This window comes from Chiloscyllium plagiosum, unplaced genomic scaffold, assembly GCF_037043375.1.
Source record: "Chiloscyllium plagiosum isolate Xiang-an unplaced genomic scaffold, Cpla_swu_hap1 HiC_scaffold_21, whole genome shotgun sequence".
In the NCBI taxonomy this organism is placed as follows: Eukaryota; Metazoa; Chordata; class Chondrichthyes; order Orectolobiformes; family Hemiscylliidae; genus Chiloscyllium; species Chiloscyllium plagiosum.
The window spans coordinates 62,050,395-62,068,830 of NW_028270159.1; the positions used below are offsets into that span (position 1 = coordinate 62,050,395).

The window sequence follows — 18,436 nt, forward strand, 5'->3', positions numbered from 1 at the left end:
AACATGACCTCCCAACTCCTGTACTCAATACTCTGACCAACAAAGGAAAGCATGCCAAATGCCTTCTTCACTATCCTATCTACCTGCGACTCCACGTTCAAGGAGCTATGAACCTCCACTCCAAAGTGTCTTTGTTCAGCAGCACTCCCTAGGACCTTCCCATTATGTATAAATCCTGTTAAGATTTGCTTTCCCAAAATGCAGCACCTTGCATTTATCTGAATTAAACTCCATCTGCCACTTCTCAGCCCATTGGCCCTTCCGGTCCAGATTCTGTTGTAATCTGAGGTAACCCTCTTCGCTGTCCACTACACCTCCAATTTTGGTGTCATCTGCAGATTTACTAACTGTACCTCTTATGCTCGCATCCAAATCATTTATGTAAATGACAAAAAGTAGAGGGCCCAGCACCGATCCTTGTGGCACTCCACTGGTCACAGGCCTCCAGTCTGAAAAACAACCCTCCACCACCACCCTCTGTCTTCTACCTTTGAGCCAGTTCTATACCAAATGGCTAGTTCTCCCTGTATTCCATGAGATCTAACCTTGCCAATCAGTCTCCCATGGGGAACCTTGTCGAACGCCTTACTGAAGACCATATAGATCACATCTACTGCTCTTCCCTCATCAATCTTCTTTGTTACTTCTTCAAAAAACTCAATCAAGTTTGTGAGACATGATTTCCCACGCACAAAGCCATGTTGACTATCCCGAATCAGTCCTTGCCTTTCCAAATACATGTACATCCTGTCCCTCAAGATTCCCTCCAACAACTTGCCCACCACCGAGGTCAGGCTCACCGGTCTATAGTTTCCTGGCTTGTCTTTACCGCCCTTCTTAAACAGTGGCACCACATTTGCCAACCTCCAATCTTCCAACAACTCACCTGTGCTACCGATGATACAAATATTTCAGCAAGAGGCCCAGCAATCACATTTCTAGCTTCCCGCAGAGTTCTTGGGTGCACCTGATCAGGTCCTGGGGATTTATCCATCTTTAACCATTTCAAGACATCCAGCACTTCCTTCTCTGTAATCTGGACATTTTGCAAGATGTCACCATCTATTTCCCTGCAGTCTATATCTTCTATATCCTTTTCCACAGTAAATACTGATGCAAAATATTCAATTAGTATCTCCCCCATTTTCTGTGGCTCCACACAAAGGTTGCCTTGCTGATCTTTGAGGGGTCCTATTCTCTCCCTAGTTACCCTTTTGTCCTTAATATATTTGTAAAACCCCTTTGGATTCTCCTTCATTCTATTTGCCAAAGCTATGTCATGTCCCTCCTGATTTCCCTCTTAAGTATATTCCTACCTCTTTTATACTCTTCTAAGGATTCACTCGATCTGTCCTGTCTGTACCTGACACATGCTTTCTTCTTTTTCTTAACCAAATCCTCAATTTCTTTAGTCATTCAGCATTCCCTATACCTAACAGTCTTCCCTTTTACCCTGACAGGAATATACTTTCTCTGGATTTTTGTTACCTCATTTCTGAAGGCTTCCCATTTTCCAGCTGTCCCTATAGCTGCGAACATCTGCCTCCAATCAGCTTTTGAAAGTTCTTGCCTAATACCGTCAAAATTGGCCTTTCTCCAATTTAGAACTTCAACTTTTAGATCTGGTCTATCGTTTTCCATCACTATTTTAAAACGAATAGAATTATGATCGCTGGCCCCAAAGTGCTCCCCCACTGACACCTCAGTCACCTGCCCTCCCTTATTTCCCAAGACTAGGTCAAGTTTTGCACCTTCTCTAGTAGGTACATCCACATACAGAATCAGAAAATTGTCTTGAACATACTTAAGAAATTCCTCTCCATCTAAACCTTTAACTCTATGGCAGTCCCAGTCGATGTTTGGAAAGTTAAAATCCCCTACCATAACTACCCTATTATTCTTACTGAGATCTCCTTCCAAGTTTGTTTCTCAATTTCCCTCTGATTGTTGGGGGGTCTGTAATACAATCCCAATAAGGTGATCATCCCTTTCTTATTTCTCAGTTCCACCCAAATAACTTTTCTGGATGTATTTCTGGGAATATCCTCCCTCAGCACAGCTGTAATGCTATCCCTTATCAAAAATGACACTCCCCCTCCTCACTTGCCTCCCTTTCTATCCTTCCTGTAGCATTTGTATCCTGGAACATTCAGCTGCCAGTCCTGCCCATCCCTGAGCCATGTTTCTGTAATTGCTATGATATCCCAGTCCCATGTTCCTAACCATGCCCTGAGTTCATCTGCCTACCCTGTTAGACCCCTTGCATTGAAATAAGTGCAGTTTAGTTTACAAGTCTTACCTTGTCCCTGCCTGCCCTGACTGTTTGACTCACTTCTGTTCTCAGCTGTACCCGTCTCAGATCGATCTCTTTCCTTATGGTGGATGTATTCACAGTAAACGTGTTTCTTTACTGACCCTGCGTGGGAAATACGGGCTGTACTCACCTTGAGTCTGGGGCTGAGCTTTCCCCTGGGGGGCATACGGTGGCTGAATTTACAGTGAATCTGGGTATGAGCTGATGCTAGGTGGCGTATGGGGTCTGTATTCGCGGTGAATCTGGTTCTGAGCTGACCCTGGGTGTGGTAGGGGGATGTATACTCTGTGAATCTGAGTCAGACCTACCCCTGGATGTGGTATGGGGGCTGTATCCACAGTGAATCTGGGTCAGAGCTAAGCGTCAGTGGGTTATGGGGGATGTATTCACAGTAAACCTGTTTCTTAGCTGACCCTGGGTAAGAAATACGGGCTGTATTCATGTTGAGTCTGGGTCTAAGCTTTCCTATGGCTGGTGTATGATGGCTGTATTTACAGTGAATCTGGATCTGCGCTGACGCTAGGTGGGGTATGGGGTCTGTTTTTGCGGTGAATCTGGGTCTGAGCTGACCCTGTGTGGGGTATGAGGGCTGTGTTCACAGTAAATCTGGGTCTGAGCATAACCCTTGGTGTCCTAGGTGGATGTATATCCCATGAATCTGGGTCTGACATAACCCTGGATGGAGTTTGGGGGCTGTATTCACTGGGAATCTGGATCTGAGCTGACCCTGTGTGGTGTATGGGGTCTGTATTCACAGTAAATCTGGGTCTGACCAATCCTGGCTAGTGTATGGGGGCTGTATTCACAGTGAATCCAGGACTGAGATGACCCTCAGTGGTAATGGGGACTGTATTCACAGTGAATCTGGGTCTGAGCTAATCCTGAGCGGGGTATGGGGTCTGTTTTCGCGGTGAATTGGGGTCTGAGCTGATCCTGAGTGGGGTATGGAGGCTGTATTCACAGTGAATCCGGGACTGGGCTGACCTTCAGTGGTAATAGGGGCTGCATTCACAGGCAATCTGGGTCTGAGCTGACCCTCAGTGGTAATGGGGGCTGTATTCACAGTGAATCTGGGTCTGAGCTGATCCTGAGTGGGGTATGGAGGCTGTATTCACAGTGAATCTGGGTCTGAGCTGATCCTGAGTGGGGTATGGAGGCTGTATTCACAGTGAATCCGGGACTGAGCTGATCCTGAGTGGGGTATGGAGGCTGTATTCACAGTGAGTCTGGGTCTATGCTGACACTGGGAGGGGTATGGAAGCTGTATTCACTGTGAATCTGGGTCTCAGCTGATGCTGGTCGGGGTAAGGGGGATGTATTCACAATGAATCTTTGTCTGAGATGACCGTAGGTTGGGTATAGGGGCTGTATTCGCAGTGAATCTGTGACTGAGCTGACCCTGAATGGAGAATGGGGGCTGAACACACAGAGAATCTGGGTCTGAGCTAACCGTCGGTGGGTTACGGGGGCTGTATTCACAGTAAACCTGTTTCTTAGCTTTCTCTGGGTTGGGTATGAAGGCTGTATTCACAGTGGGTCTGGGTCTGAGCTGACCCTGAGTGTGGTATGGGGACTGTATTCGCAGTGAATCTGGGTCTGAGCTGACCCTGGGTGGGGATTGGGTGGGGTGTAATCACAGTGAATCTGAGACTGAGCTGATCCTGAGTGGGGTAAGGTGTCTGTATTCAAAGAGAATCTGGATCTGAGCTGACCCAGGGTGAGGTTTTGGGGAATGTATTCATCCTGAAACTGGGTCCCAGCTGACCCTGGGCGTGTATGGTGACTGTATTCACATTGAATCTGGGTCTGATCTAACCCTTTGTCGGGTATGGGGGCTGTATTCCCAGTGAATCTGTGGCTGAGCTGACTCTTGGTGGGGTGAGGGAGCTGTATTCCAGTGGAACTGTGTCTGATCTGACCCTGGGTGTGGTAGGGGGATGATTGCACAGTGAATCTGGTTCTGAGCTGACCCTGCGTGGTGTATGGGGGCTGTATTCCCAGTGAATCTGTGTCTGAGCTAACGCTGGGTTGGGGTATGGGGCTGAACTCACAGGGAATCTGGGTCTGAGCTAACCGTTGGTGGGTTATGGTGAATGTATTCATAGTAAACCTGTTTCTTTGCTAAAAATGTGTTGCTGGAAAAGCGTAGCACGTCAGGCAGCATCCAAGGAGCAGGAGAATCGATGTTTCGGGCATGAGCCCTTCTTCAGGAATGAGGAAAGTGTGTCCAGCAGGCTAAGATAAAAGGTAGGGAGGAGGGACTTGGGGGAGGGGCGTTGGAAATGCGATAGGTGGAAGGAGGTCAAGGTGAGGGTGACAGGCCGGAGTGGGGGTGGGGGCGGAGAGGTCAGGAAGAAGATTGCAGGTTAGGAAGGTGGTGCTGAGTTCGAGGGATTTGACTGAGACAAGGTGGGGGGAGGGGAAATGAGGAAACTGGAGAAATCTGAGTTCATCCCTTGTGGTTGGAGGGTTCCTTGGCGGAAGATGAGGCGTTCTTCCTCCAACCGTCGTGTTGCTATGGTGTGGCGATGAAGGAGTCCAAGGACCTGCATGTCCTGCCTCTTCGTAGGATATGTGGAACAGTCCATCTTCCGCAGCTACACTGGCACCACCCCCCACCTTTTCCTCCGCTACATCGATGACTGTATCGGCGCTGCCTTGTGCTCCCACGAGGAGGTTGAACAGTTCATTCACTTTACCAACATCTTCCACCCCGACCTCACATTTACCTGGACCGTCTCAAACTCCTCCCTCCTGTTCCTAGACCTCTCCATTTCTATCTCGGGCGACCAAATCAACACGGACATTTACTATAAACCGACTGACTCCCACAGCTACCTAGACTACACCTCCTCCCACCCTGCGCCCTGTAAAAATGCCATCCCATATTCCCAATTCCTTCGTCTCCACCGCATCTGCTCCCAGGAGGACCAGTGCCAATACTGTACAACCCAGATAGTCTCTTTCTTCAAGGACCGCAATTTCCCCCCCAGACATGATCAACGATGCTCTCCATTGCATCTCCTCCACTTCCCGCTCCTCCGCCCTTGAGCCTCGCCCCTCCAATCGCCACCAGGACAGATCCCCACTGGTCCTCACCTACCACCCCACCAACCTCCATGTACAAAGTATCATCCGCCGTCATTTCCGCCACCTCCAAACGGAGCGCACCACCACGGATATATTTTCCTTCCCTCTCCTATCAGCATTCCGAAATGACCACTCCCTCCATGACTCCCTCGTCAGGTCCACACCCCCCACCAACCCAACCTCCACACCCGGCACCTTCCCCTGCAATCGCAAGAAATGCAAACCTTGCGCCCACACCTTCCCCCTTACTTCCCTCCAAGGCCCCAAGGGATCCTTCCATATCTGCCACAAATTCACCTGCACCTCCACACACATCATTTACTGCATCTGCTGCACCCGATGTGGCCTCCTCTATATTGGGGAGACAGACCGCCGACTTGCGGAACGTTTCAGAGAACACCTCTGGGACACCCGGACCAACCAACCCAACCAGCCCGCCACCTCCAAACGGACCCCACACCTCCACACACATCATTTATTGCATCCGCTGCACCCGATGTGGCCTCCTCTATATTGGGGAGACAGACCGCCGACTTGCGGAACGTTTCAGAGAACACCTCTGGGACACCCGGACCAACCAACCCAACCAGCCCGCCACCTCCAAACGGACCCCACACCTCCACACACATCATTTATTGCATCCGCTGCACCCGATGTGGCCTCCTCTATATTGGGGAGACAGGCCGCCTACTTGTGGAACACCTCTGGGACACCCGGACCAACCAACCCAACCACCCCGTGGCTCAACACTTCAACTCCCCCTCCTACTCCACCAAGGACATGCAGGTCCTTGGACTCCTCCATCGCCAGACCATAGCAACACGACGGTTGGAGGAAGAACGCCTCAGCTTCCGCCTAGGAACCCTCCAACCACAAGGGATGAACTCAGATTTCTCCAGTTTCCTCATTTCCCCTCCCCCCATCTTGTCTCAGTCAAATCCCTCGAACTCAGCACCACCTTCCTAACCTGCAATCTTCTTCCTGACCTCTCCGCCCCCACCCCACTCCAGCCTATCACCCTCACCTTGACCTCCTTCCACCTATCGCATTTCCAACGCCCCTCCCCCAAGTCCCTCCTCCCTACCTTTTATCTTAGCCTGCTGGACACACTTTCCTCATTCCTGAAGAAGGGCTCATGCCCGAAACATCGATTCTCCTGCTCCTTGGATGCTGCCTGACGTGCTGCGCTTTTCCAGCAACACATTTTCAGCTGCATGGGAATGTTGTAGTAATTATCTGTTCTTATGGATGTGTGCCTGTGTGTTTGGGGAGCAAGCGTTTCTTGTGTTTTACATTGCATTTTTGTAAGTGATTCGGAACATATCATCTGTCATTTCAGTTTCGATTATTTCAATAAATCTCTGATTACAGGGACACATCTGAAATGAGACTCTGTCCTCAGTCAAACTGGTAACTTTGCCTTCAGGCTGATGTGTAATTGGTTTGTTTTCCTTCCTCACAGTTAATGTAGTGACGATCTACGTCCTGCTTTATAAAGATTGTGGATTATCTCCGTGTGTCAGACGTTACCTGGGGGCCATGGCACTGGCGGATCTACTGGTCATTATCCTCAACCTGATATTGAGACATATTCCAATTATTTATCTGGAACAATTTTATTTCCTATTCTCTATCCCTGTGTGTAACATCCACGCTGTCCTGCTTTATGCAGCCACTGACTGTTCTGTCTGGTTCACTGTCACTTTCACCTTTGATCGATTTGTGGCCATTTGTTGCCAGAAGCTGAAAAGTAAATATTGCAGTGAGAAAACGGCGGCTGTGGTTCTGGGAACAGTGACTGTGCTGAGCTGTTTAAAGAACATTTTCTGGTATTTTATGCTCAAAGGTCGGTATACACTCAGGAATGTCCCCTGGTTCTGTGACATAACAGTGGGCGCTCGTTCCTCTCTTGTCTGGGCCATTATCGAATTCCTCCACTACATTCTAACTCCGGCTCTCCCATTTCTCCTGATTCTGCTGCTCAATATTTGCAGCATCAGACACATTTTAGTGACCAGCAGAGTCCGCAGGAGACTCCAGGCTCACACCAATGGGAACACTCAGTGTGACACAGAAGTGCAAAATCGAAAAAAATCTGTCATTTTATTATTTGTTATCTCGGCGAATTTCATCCTGTTATGGTCAATGTTCATGGTATATTCTATATGGTACCGGATGACATGGATCGGGTATTACACTGTGCATCTACGTATGTTGGTGCGGCAATTGGGCTTTGTGCTGCAGCTCCTCAGTTGCTGCACAAACACCGCGATTTATGTAATAACCCAGACTAAGTTCAGACAGCAGCTGAAGAATGTGCTAAAATATCCCTTTACTCAAATTCATCAATCAATCAAATTCACTCATTAATCAATCTATTCAGGATTTTCTCATTTCAGTTCATTTGCTTTAGCCAACATAGTAACAGACTGGGAGTAGTGTTGGCCTGTCCGTCCTTATCCCATAGGTAATGGGGCACATTCCAATGCTTTGGACAGTTCAGGCACCATTCCACTTCCTGTGTAATCTGTGTAATGGAATCTGGAACTTCAATTTGTAAACAATAAAAATGTTCATTAAAAAATGTCAAGCATCTGAACTAACTGTGTATTGTTTGTCTTTATGTGGAAGAAACTGAGCTGGAGAGAGACAGACCTGGCCCCAAGTCCTGATCCTCAGGGAAGGAAAGGAGACTGGGCCGAGCTCAGCAATTGGGGTTAAGTCACTTTGCTTTCAGCTCTGGGTCACCACTCAGGCCTGGCCACGACAGAATTCATCTCTATTCCTTTCTTCCTCACCATAACTCCCTAGGTCCCTCTGAAGTTATTGCACTGAGGCCAGTATCCCATTACCAAGCGACTCCTGATTTCCATGTGCATAGTACCATGGCTGTGGCCAGCCAGCTCAGAGTCAGTTAAGTAGAAATATTTTTCTCAAAGTGCAGGGACTCAGTGAGCCTATTGTGCAAATAATTTTACTCAATACTTACACCACCAGGAAAAACAGCCGTGTGGCAAGGAACCAATAACAAGCAAAAGCCAGTAATTGCAAAGCTGATATGAAAAAAAACTGAAGTGGATGGTAGGGATTAAACCAAAATAGAATTGGAGGGGAAAATAAAGCACACCACTATCCGTGGTGCCCACCTCTCCCTAAAGGCATTCAGAGCATTAGTGGTCACTACCTGCTCCTTCTTCAGGGAAACCTGCAGTCATTTGAAATGATTCCCCTCCATGGCCGGCTGCCTGGACCTGTTTATACCCGGCCTGGCCAGGTCCAAGAGCACACTCACAAGGAGACCTTCTGACCTGCCCTCATTTCTCCACAGTGGATGCCCAACGTTCAGGAGTATGGGGCTGAAGTGCAAACACAAACAAAGCAAAGGTTGTTCAGGTAACTGAAAAGGGAGTGCAAACATCCACAACCAATATACACAGAGTCCACAGACTCCACAGCGCTGCAGAACAAACAGGTGGGCCGAGAGTCCATGGACTACCACAACCTACAGTTGTACAGGACTGCGATGCAGAACACCATCAACTCCAGGTCCCCAATGAAAGAGGGAGAACTCCGGTGGAGAGAGCCCTCTGCTGCCCGAAATGTCTATTTTCCTGCTCCTCGGATGTTGCCTGACCTTCTGTGTTTTTCTAGCACTGCTCTAATCTTGACTGGGGACCATACTGTCCAGCAGCAAATGGGCTGTCAAGGCATGTCCAGCTGGTGAAGGAAGGAGCAGAGGCAGTCTGTACATAGCCCGCTATTTTGCCTCCCCGAAAGAAATACAACAGATATTTCAGAGGAGGCTCAGTGTTACTAAGTGGAGGTTGACACCCCTCTGATAATTAAAACTGAAACTCCCAGAGAAGATCACCTGATAAAAGAAGTGTGTATTAAGTGGTATAATCTACCTTTCAGACCCCAATCTGTTGTAAGGGAGTTGTTAATCAAAACAAAATCCTTTCACCCACTCTGCACTGAACAAATATCAATGTATTTATCTAACACCAAAAGTGAACAGATGAACAGAATTACTAACAAAATGAACAACCCTCCCTAACTACCTATTCCTGAATAAAACAAGATTCTAATAGTATACTGCTCCAATAACACATGCCCCACTTATATACGTTCAAATAACTAGAAAATAATAAATTAAAACTTGGTCTGTCAATGTTCACACAGAATGTGTCTTCCGAAACTTTCTGTTCCTTCTTCCATTGTCTTCCTCTGACTGAAATGCACTCTTTGTCATTTTTCTGGTATCATGAATATTATTTAAGAGTGCCATTGTATGTGTGAAAGATAGATGGTGCTTTTGTTTAGAGAGGATGGATATTTCTTCTGAGAGCCCAGTATTTATTTCTCCATTAGCAGGTTTGCTATCTGATCAGATAGCCATTGGCTGTCCCCATCTTTCAAAATTCCCGCTTTTTTTGGATCCTTGATGACCCATTAGATGCTTTACAACCAGATTGGTTACCGGTTGCCAAAAACAACAGGTTTAAATGTGATAAGTTTCAGTGTTTAACGGCTTGGTTTAAATTAATTGGCTGATTCAAGCTGGTTACCAAAATAAAAAAAAAGCCTCAGGTTTTCCAATTATGCAGCTAATTGCTACATGTTTCCATTTCAAAATTGTTTGTGGTTTTACAGTTGCTTGCAGACATATTTTTCTTAAATTTCCAAGCTTCGGAAAGCACTTTATCTCTGAAAGGTACCACATCCTCTGCCATCCTATTGTTTCAACAAGAAAACTCTAGCTTCCTGCCTTCCACTTGTACAGCACGCAACTTCATAATATTAGGTTGTGGGGCACAGGCACCTGGGTGAGTTACAGGATCCTGTGGGCAATGTTAAATTCCCGCTGTGTAGGTGGACACACTGACGGGATTCCACTTCACAGCTCAGCATCCTGCAACAGTTCACAACATCAGATCTGATCATTACCGTTGTAAGGTATTGGATGGCAATGCTAAAGCACAGCTTTCTCCAACTCCTCAATCTTGGATTTCCACCATCCTATTGACCCTCTCATACACTCCTGACAAAAGACACAGATGTGAGTCTTACCCTCATCCTAACATGGTGCCAAGGAGAGGAGGCCCCACCCTTCTTTCTTATCCAGCCAGTCCAGAACCATCAAAACGAGTCCCGGAACCGCTCATCCTCCAGCTGCAGGTTGTTAAAGTGCCAGAACGTGGACCCTAGTCGGGCCCCGAATGGAAGGAGCTCTGGCCACACCAGGTGATGGTCCATGCATGGCACCTGCCACATGGAGGCCTCTGGAACACAGAAGACATAGTCACATGAAATGTACAGGGAGTCGATCCAGTCGTGGTCCATGTCCTCCATTTAAAATTCACCTCCCCCACCACCCCCCAGCCCTGAGGACACCACACTGGCTTTTGTCGAGGTAGGCAAGATGAGTGGACAGTTCTACATGGAAGCATGTTTGCCTCAACCTGAGTGAGAGAACATGGATGTTCACTAAGTGAAGCACCACACCCCCTCCCCCCAGCTGCACTGTCAGGTGAAGCAAACGGCCTGGCACAGGCTCCCTGATCCCCAGGATCTCCAGCTGAAAATGTGGGAGCAACAAGGTAGCCATCCCGCTGGATTTCCGGCTGAGGTGACTCATGTAGATCCCTCCTTGCCACTCCAGGAGCCAGGTGGACTTGTCTCCTGGGGTGGTGTGTGTTTCTTGCAGGAAACACACTGCATACCCCCCGGCTTGAAAGACTAACAAGTTCTGGAATCTGGGCTGTGACTTCCTGCTGTCGTTGATGTTGATGCTGGCTATAGGTGTCTTCATGTCAGCAGCATAGAGCAATCATCACCAAGAAAATCATCAAAGCTGCTGCATCCTTGTAGGAGGCAAGAAGGATATACAGCTCCCTCGCCCTCTCTGTGAGAGCATTCGAGGGCATCTTAAACTGCCGCCAGCAGCCCGGGTGTATGGTCAGCAGCCCGGGTGTGTGGTCAGCAGCCTGGGTGTATGGTCAGCAGCCTGGGTGTATGATCAGCAGCCTGGGTGTGTGGTCAGCAGCCCGGGTGTGTGGTCAGCAGCCCGGGTGTATGGTCAGCAGCCTGGGTGTATGATCAGCAGCCTGGTTGTGTGGTCAGCAGCCCGGGTGTGTGGTCAGCAGCACGGGTGCATGATCAGCAGCCTGGGTGTATGGTCAGCAGCCCGGGTGTATGGTCAGCAGTCCGGGTGTGTGGTCAGCAGCCTGGGTGTGTGGTCAGCAGCCCGGGTGTATGGTCAGCAGCCCGGGTGTATGGTCAGCAGTCCGGGTGTGTGGTCAGCAGCCTGGGTGTGTGGTCAGCAGCCCGGGTGTGTGGTCAGCAGCCCGGGTGTATGGTCAGCAGCCTGGGTGTATGGTCAGCAGCCCGGGTGTGTGGTCACCAGCCTGGGTGTGTGGTCACCAGCCTGGGTGTGTGGTCAGCAGCCTGGGTGTGTGATCAGCAGCCCGGGTGTGTGGTCAGCAGCCTGGGTGTATGGTCAGCAGCCTGGGTGTGTGGTCAGCAGCCTTGGTGTTGGTCAGCAGCCCGGGTGTGTGGTCAGCAGCCTGGGTGTGTGGTCAGCAGCCTGGGTGTGTGGTCAGCAGCCTGGTTGTGTGGTCAGCAGCCCGGGTGTGTGGTCAGCAGCCTGGGTGTGTGGTCAGCAGCCTGGTTGTATGGTCAGCAGCCTGGGTGTGTGGTCAGCAGCCCAGGTGTGTGGTCAGCAGCCCGGGTGTGTGGTCAGCAGCCTGGGTGTATGATCAGCAGCCTGGGTGTGTGGTCAGCAGCCTGGGTGTATGATCAGCAGCCTGGGTGTGTGGTCAGCAGCCCGGGTGTGTGGTCAGCAGCCTGGGTGTGTGGTCAGCAGCCTGGGTGTATGGTCAGCAGCCTGGGTGTGTGGTCAGCAGCCCGGGTGTGTGGTCAGCAGCCTGGGTGTATGATCAGCAGCCTGGGTGTGTGGTCAGCAGCCTGGGTGTATGATCAGCAGCCTGGGTGTGTGGTCAGCAGCCTGGGTGTGTGGTCAGCAGCCTGGTTGTGTGGTCAGCAGCCCGGGTGTGTGGTCAGCAGCCTGGGTGTATGGTCAGCAACCTGGGTGTGTGGTCAGCAGCACGGGTGTGTGGTCAGCAGCCCGGGTGTATGATCAGCAGCCCGGGTGTATGGTCAGCAGCCCGGGTGTATGATCAGCAGCCTGGGTGTGTGGTCAGCAGCCCGGGTGTGTGGTCAGCAGCCTGGGTGTGTGGTCAGCAGCCCGGGTGTGTGGTCAGCAGCCTGGGTGTATGGTCAGCAGCCCGGGTGTGTGGTCAGCAGCCTGGGTGTGTGGTCAGCAGCCTGGGTGTGTGGTCAGCAGCCCGGGTGTATGATCAGCAGCCTGGGTGTGTGGTCAGCAGCCCGGGTGTATGATCAGCAGCCTGGGTGTGTGGTCAGCAGCCTGGGTGTATGATCAGCAGCCCGGGTGTATGATCAGCAGCCTGGGTGTGTGGTCAGCAGCCTGGGTGTATGGTCAGCAGCCTGGGTGTATGGTCAGCAGCCCGGGTGTGTGGTCAGCAGCCTGGGTGTATGGTCAGCAGCCTGGGTGTGTGGTCAGCAGCCTGGTTGTGTGGTCAGCAGCCTGGGTGTGTGGTCAGCAGCCTGGGTGTATGGTCAGCAGCCTGGGTGTGTGGTCAGCAGCCTGGGTGTATGGTCAGCAGCCCGGGTGTGTGGTCAGCAGCCTGGGTGTATGGTCAGCAGCCTGGTTGTGTGGTCAGCAGCCCGGGTGTGTGGTCAGCAGCCCGGGTGTGTGGTCAGCAGCCTGGGTGTGTGGTCAGCAGCCCGGGTGTGTGGTCAGCAGCCTGGGTGTGTGGTCAGCAGCCTGGGTGTGTGGTCAGCAGCCTGGGTGCATGATCAGCAGCCCGGGTGTGTGGTCAGCAGCCCGGGTGTGTGGTCAGCAGCCTGGGTGTGTGGTCAGCAGCCCGGGTGTGTGGTCAGCAGCCTGGGTGTGTGGTCAGCAGCCTGGGTGCATGATCAGCAGCCCGGGTGTGTGGTCAGCAGCCCGGGTGTGTGGTCAGCAGCCCGGGTGTGTGGTCAGCAGCCTGGGTGTGTGGTCAGCAGCCCGGGTGTGTGGTCAGCAGCCTGGGTGTGTGGTCAGCAGCCCGGGTGTGTGGTCAGCAGCCTGGGTGTGTGGTCAGCAGCCCGGGTGTGTGGTCAGCAGCTAGGATGTATGGTCAGCAGCTAGGATGTATGGTAAGACCATAAGACTATAAGACATAGGAGAGGAAGTAAGGCCATTCAGCCCATCGAGTCCACTCCGCCATTCAATCATGGCTGATGGGCATTTCTACTCCACTTACCCGCATTCTCCCCGTAGCCCTTAATTCCTTATGACATCAAGAATTTATCAATCCCTGCCTTGAAGACATTTAGCGTCCCGGCCTCCACTGCAATCCGCGGCAATGAATTCCACAGGCCCATCACGATCTGGCTTAAGAAATGTCTCCGCATTTCTGTTCTGAATTTACCCCCTCTAATTCTAAGGCTGTGTCCACGGCTCCTAGTCTCCTCGCCTAACGGAAACAATTTCCTAGCATCCTCCCTTTCCAAGTCATGTATTATCTTGTAAGTTTCTATTAGATCTCCCCTTAATCTTCTAAACTCCAATGATGAGCAGAGGGATCTTGGTGTCAATGTACACAGATCTCTGAAAGTTGCCACCCAGGTAAATAGTGCGGTGAGGAAGGCATATGGCGTACTGGCTTTTATTGGTAGAGGAATTGAGTTCAGGAGTCCTGAGGTCATGATGCAGTTGTATAAGACTCTGGTGCGGCCGCATCTGGAATATTGTGTGCAGTTTTGGTCGGCATACTATAGGAAGGTTGTGGAGGCACTGGAACGGGTGCAGAGGAGGTTTACCAGGATGTTGCCTGGTATGGAAGGAAGATCGTATGAGGAAAGACTGAGACACTTGGGGCTGTTTTCATTAGAGAAAAGAAGGTTTAGGGGTGACTTGATTGAGGTGTACAAGATGATTAGGGGGTTAGATAGGGTTGACAGTGTGAACCTTTTCCCGCGTATGGAGTCGGGTATTACAAGGGGGCATAGCTTTAAATTAAGGGGGGGTAGATATAGGACTGAAGTTAGGGGTAGGTTCTTCACTCAGCGAGTCGTAAGTTCATGGAATGCCCTGCCAGTAGCAGTGGTGGACTCTCCCTCTTTATGGGCATTTAAGCGGGCATTGGATAGGTATATGGAGGATAGTGGGTTAGTATAGGTTAGGTGGGCTTGGATCGGTGCAACATCGAGGGCCAAAGGGCCTGTACTGCGCTGTATTCTTCTATGTTCTATGTTCTATGAATACAATCCCAGGATCCTCAGCCATTCCTCATATGTTAGACCTACCATTCCAGGGATCATCCATGTGAATCTCCTGTGGACATGCTCCAGTGCCAGTATGTCCTTCCTGAGGTGTGGGGACCAAAACTGGACACAGTACTCCACATGGGGCCTAACCAGAGCTTTACAAAGTCTCAGTAGCACATCGGTGCTTTTATATTGCAACCCTCTTGAGATAAATGACAACAATGTATTCGCTTTCTTAATCACGGACTCAACCTGCATGTTTACCTTTAGAGAATCCTCGACTAGCACTCCCAGATCCCTATGTACTTTGGCTTTATGAATTTTCTCACCATTTAGAAAGTAGTCCATGCTTGTATTCTTTTTTCCAAAGTGCAAGACCTCGCATTTGCTCACGTTGAATTCCATCAGCCATTTCCTGGACCACTCTCCCAAACTGTCTAGATCCTTCTGCAGCCTCCTCACTTCCTCAGTACTACCTGCCTGTCCACCTAACTTCGTATCATCGGCAAACCTCGCTAGAATGCCCCCAGTCCCTTCATCTAGATCATTAATATATAACGTGAACAGCTGCAGCCCCAACACTGAACTCTGCGGGACACCGCTTGTCACCGGCTGCCATTCTTAAGAAGAACCTTTTATCCCAACTCTCTGCCTTCTGTCAGACAGCCAATCCTCAATCCATACCAGTAGCTCACCTCGAACACCATGGGCCCTCACCTTACTCAGCAGTGTCCCGTGTGGCACCTTATCAAAGGCCTTTTAGAAGTCTAGATAGACCACATCCACTGGGTTTCCCTGGTCTAACCTACTTGTCACCTCTTCAAAGAATTCTAACAGGTTTGTCAGGCACGACCTCCCCTTACTAAATCCATGTTGACTTGTTCTAATCCAACCCTGCTCTTCCAAGAAACCTCATCCTTAATGATGGATTCTAGAATTTTACCAACAACCGAGGTTAGGCTAATTTGTCTATAATTTTCCATCTTTTGTCTTGATCCTTTCTTCAACAAGGGGGGTTAAAACAGTGAACTTCCAATCATCCGGGACTTTCCCTGACTCCAGTGACTTTTGAAAGATCACAAAAAACGCCTCCGCTATTTCCTCAGCCACCACCCTCAGAACTCTAGGATGTAGCCCATCGGGGCCAGTAGATGTATCAATTTTAAGACCTTTTAGCTTTTCTAGCACTTTCTCTTTTGTCATGGCAACCATACTCAACTCAGCCCCCAACTCCCTTTAATTGTTGGGATATTACTCATGTCTTCCACTGTGAAGACTGACGCAAAGTACTTATTAAGTTCTCCTGCTATTTCCTTATCTCCCATCACTAGGCTTCCTGCATCAGTTTGAAGTGGCACAATGTCTACTTATGCCTGTCGTTTGCTTCTTATGTATTGAAAGAAACTTTTACTATCATTTCTAATATTACTGGCTAGCCTACCTTCATATTTGATCCTCTCCTTCCTTATTTCTCTCTTTGTTATCCTCTGTTTGTTTTTGTAGCCTTCCCAATCTTCTGATTTCCCAGTGCTCTTGGCCACTTTATAGGATCTCTCTTTTTCTTTGATGCATTTCGTGACTTCCTTTGTCAGCCATGATCCCTCCCCAGATAATCTTTCTTTTCTTGGGGATGAACCTCTGTACAGTGTCCTCAATTATACCCACAAACTCCTGCCATTTTTGCTCAACTGTCTTCCACGCTAGGCTCTGCTTCCAGTCTATTTTCGTCAGTTCCACTCTCATGCCCTCATAATTACCTTTATTTAACCGTAACACCATTACATCTGATTTTGCCTTCTCTCTTTCAAACTGCAACTGTAAGCAGCCTGAGTGTACCATAAGCAGCTGGGTGTATGGTAAGCAGCCCTGGTGGACCAGAAAACCAGGCTAAAGTATTCCCAGTGGTCAGTAGCCAGTGGGACTGATAGAGATGACCAAGTGGAACCTCAATAAAGCCCCAGAGTTCCTCAATTGAGATGAGGGGGAGATTTTTCAGGCCAATAGGGAGTCTAGAACGTTATGAGATGACAGATTCTGCATTGTCCCCAGCTCCCACCACCGAGCTCGAAACCTCCTCCAGGTTGTCATCCTCACCCACTGGCCCCTCCCCAAGGTGAGATTGGGGGCTGGTCTGGAACTTCCATCTGGTCCCAAAATCCCAGCAACACCTTACCCCAGGGTCACCAGCAGGAACATAATTAATGAACCCCCTGCCCTGGGGTTGGGTCATCAGCTGTACCCTCATGGAGAACAGGAAACGAAGCCTTGGTCACCTCCCCCTGGGCCAACCAAATGAAGGCCTGGCACCAGAAGGAGTAGATGTCTTCGGGCGGGGTCCTTCAGTCCGAGTGAGATGGATGTGACACCCATCCAGATTTCCCCCCGGAGCTGTAAGTGGGGACGAGGAGATCACTGCAAATGAAGCGCAGGACGTTGGAAATCACAATCCTCTTGGGACGTGACTTAGAGAGGATCGACAGGTATTTACATCCCACCTACAATGAGCCGTTTCTTAAAGGCCAGGTGTACCACCTGCTCGGACCAGAGAGAGAACACAGCGTACCCGTACATTTTGGCCTCAGAGACAGGGAACAGAGGGCCAACCACTCTAACCATGGCATTCATGCAGGCTTCGATGGTCATAGTGGGATGGGGAAATGCCTTCACACCTGGGCCATTGGTAAGGAGCCAAAAGGGGGACAGGGTCACATCTGGAGCTGAAGCTGTTGAGGCTATAGCTGTGGCTACCCAGCATACTTGCAGATGGCCCCAGTACCTGAGGGATGGCTATATCGGGAGTGATGAGAGAAAAGAAAGTGGAAGATAATTGGAGGGGGTAGGGTCTCAAGCTAGTGCTGCCACTTAGAAAAGTTCAGCACAGAACAGGCCCTTTGGCCCACGATGTTGTGCCGAGTTTTAATCCTAATGTAAAGATGAAGATTTTAGGAGGAAGGTATAAAGGAGAACATCATCGTGGGCCAAAATTTCTGTTCTTTGCTGTACTTTTTTATGTTCTATGTTCTAAAATACAGCAACTTAACCTACGCACCCTTCAACTCACTGCTATCTAGTGCATGTCCAGCAGTCACTTAAATGTCCCCAATGACTCTGCTTCCACCACCACAGCTGGCAATGTATTCCACGCATTTACAACTCTCTGCGTAAAGAACCTACCTCTGACATCTCCTTTATACCTTCCTCCTAATATCTTAAACTATGACTCCTCGTACCAGTCAATCCTGCCCTGGGGAAAAGTCTATTGACTCTATCCATGCCTCTCATTATTTTGTACACTTCAATTAGGTCTCCTCTCTTCCTCCTTCTCTTCAGAGAGAAAAGTCCAAACTTATTCAAACTTTCTTCATAAGGCAAGCCCTCCAGTCCAGGCGGCATCCTGGTAAACCTTCTTTGCACCCTCTCCAAAGCCTCTGTATCTTTCCTATAGTACGGCAGTCAGAACTGGACACAATATTCCAAGTGTGGTCTCACCAGGGACTTGTAGAGCTGCAGCAAAATCTCGTGGCTCTTAAACTCGATTTCCCCTGTTAATGAAACCCAAAACACCGTATGCTTTCTTATCAACCCTATCCACTTGGGTGGCAACTTTGAGGGATCTATGTACTTGCACACCCAGATCCCTCTGTTCCTCCACACTGCCAAGAATCTTGTCTTTAATCCTATATTCAGCATTTGAGATCAACC

At 49.6% G+C, this 18,436-nt stretch overlaps 1 protein-coding gene across 3 annotated transcripts in view; it reads left to right on the forward strand.

The window, feature by feature from the left end:
* The window catches only part of LOC148146275 (putative G protein-coupled receptor 139), a 37,509-nt gene extending 29,524 nt beyond the window's left edge, over positions 1-7,985 (forward strand). The window contains exons 1-2 of one of the 3 annotated variants that reach the window (XR_015760751.1): positions 6,573-6,708; positions 6,867-6,991. Coding sequence is in view for 1 of the 3 variants with exons in the window: in XM_087998608.1 (XP_087854734.1) it covers positions 6,867-7,774 (908 nt within the window). In the remaining 2 variants the exon portion in view is untranslated. Of the gene's footprint in view, positions 1-6,572; positions 6,709-6,866 lie in introns of those variants that run through there. The other 2 variants (XR_015760752.1, XM_087998608.1) reach the window with 2 other exon arrangements.
* The last annotated feature ends 10,451 nt before the right edge of the window (positions 7,986-18,436 follow it).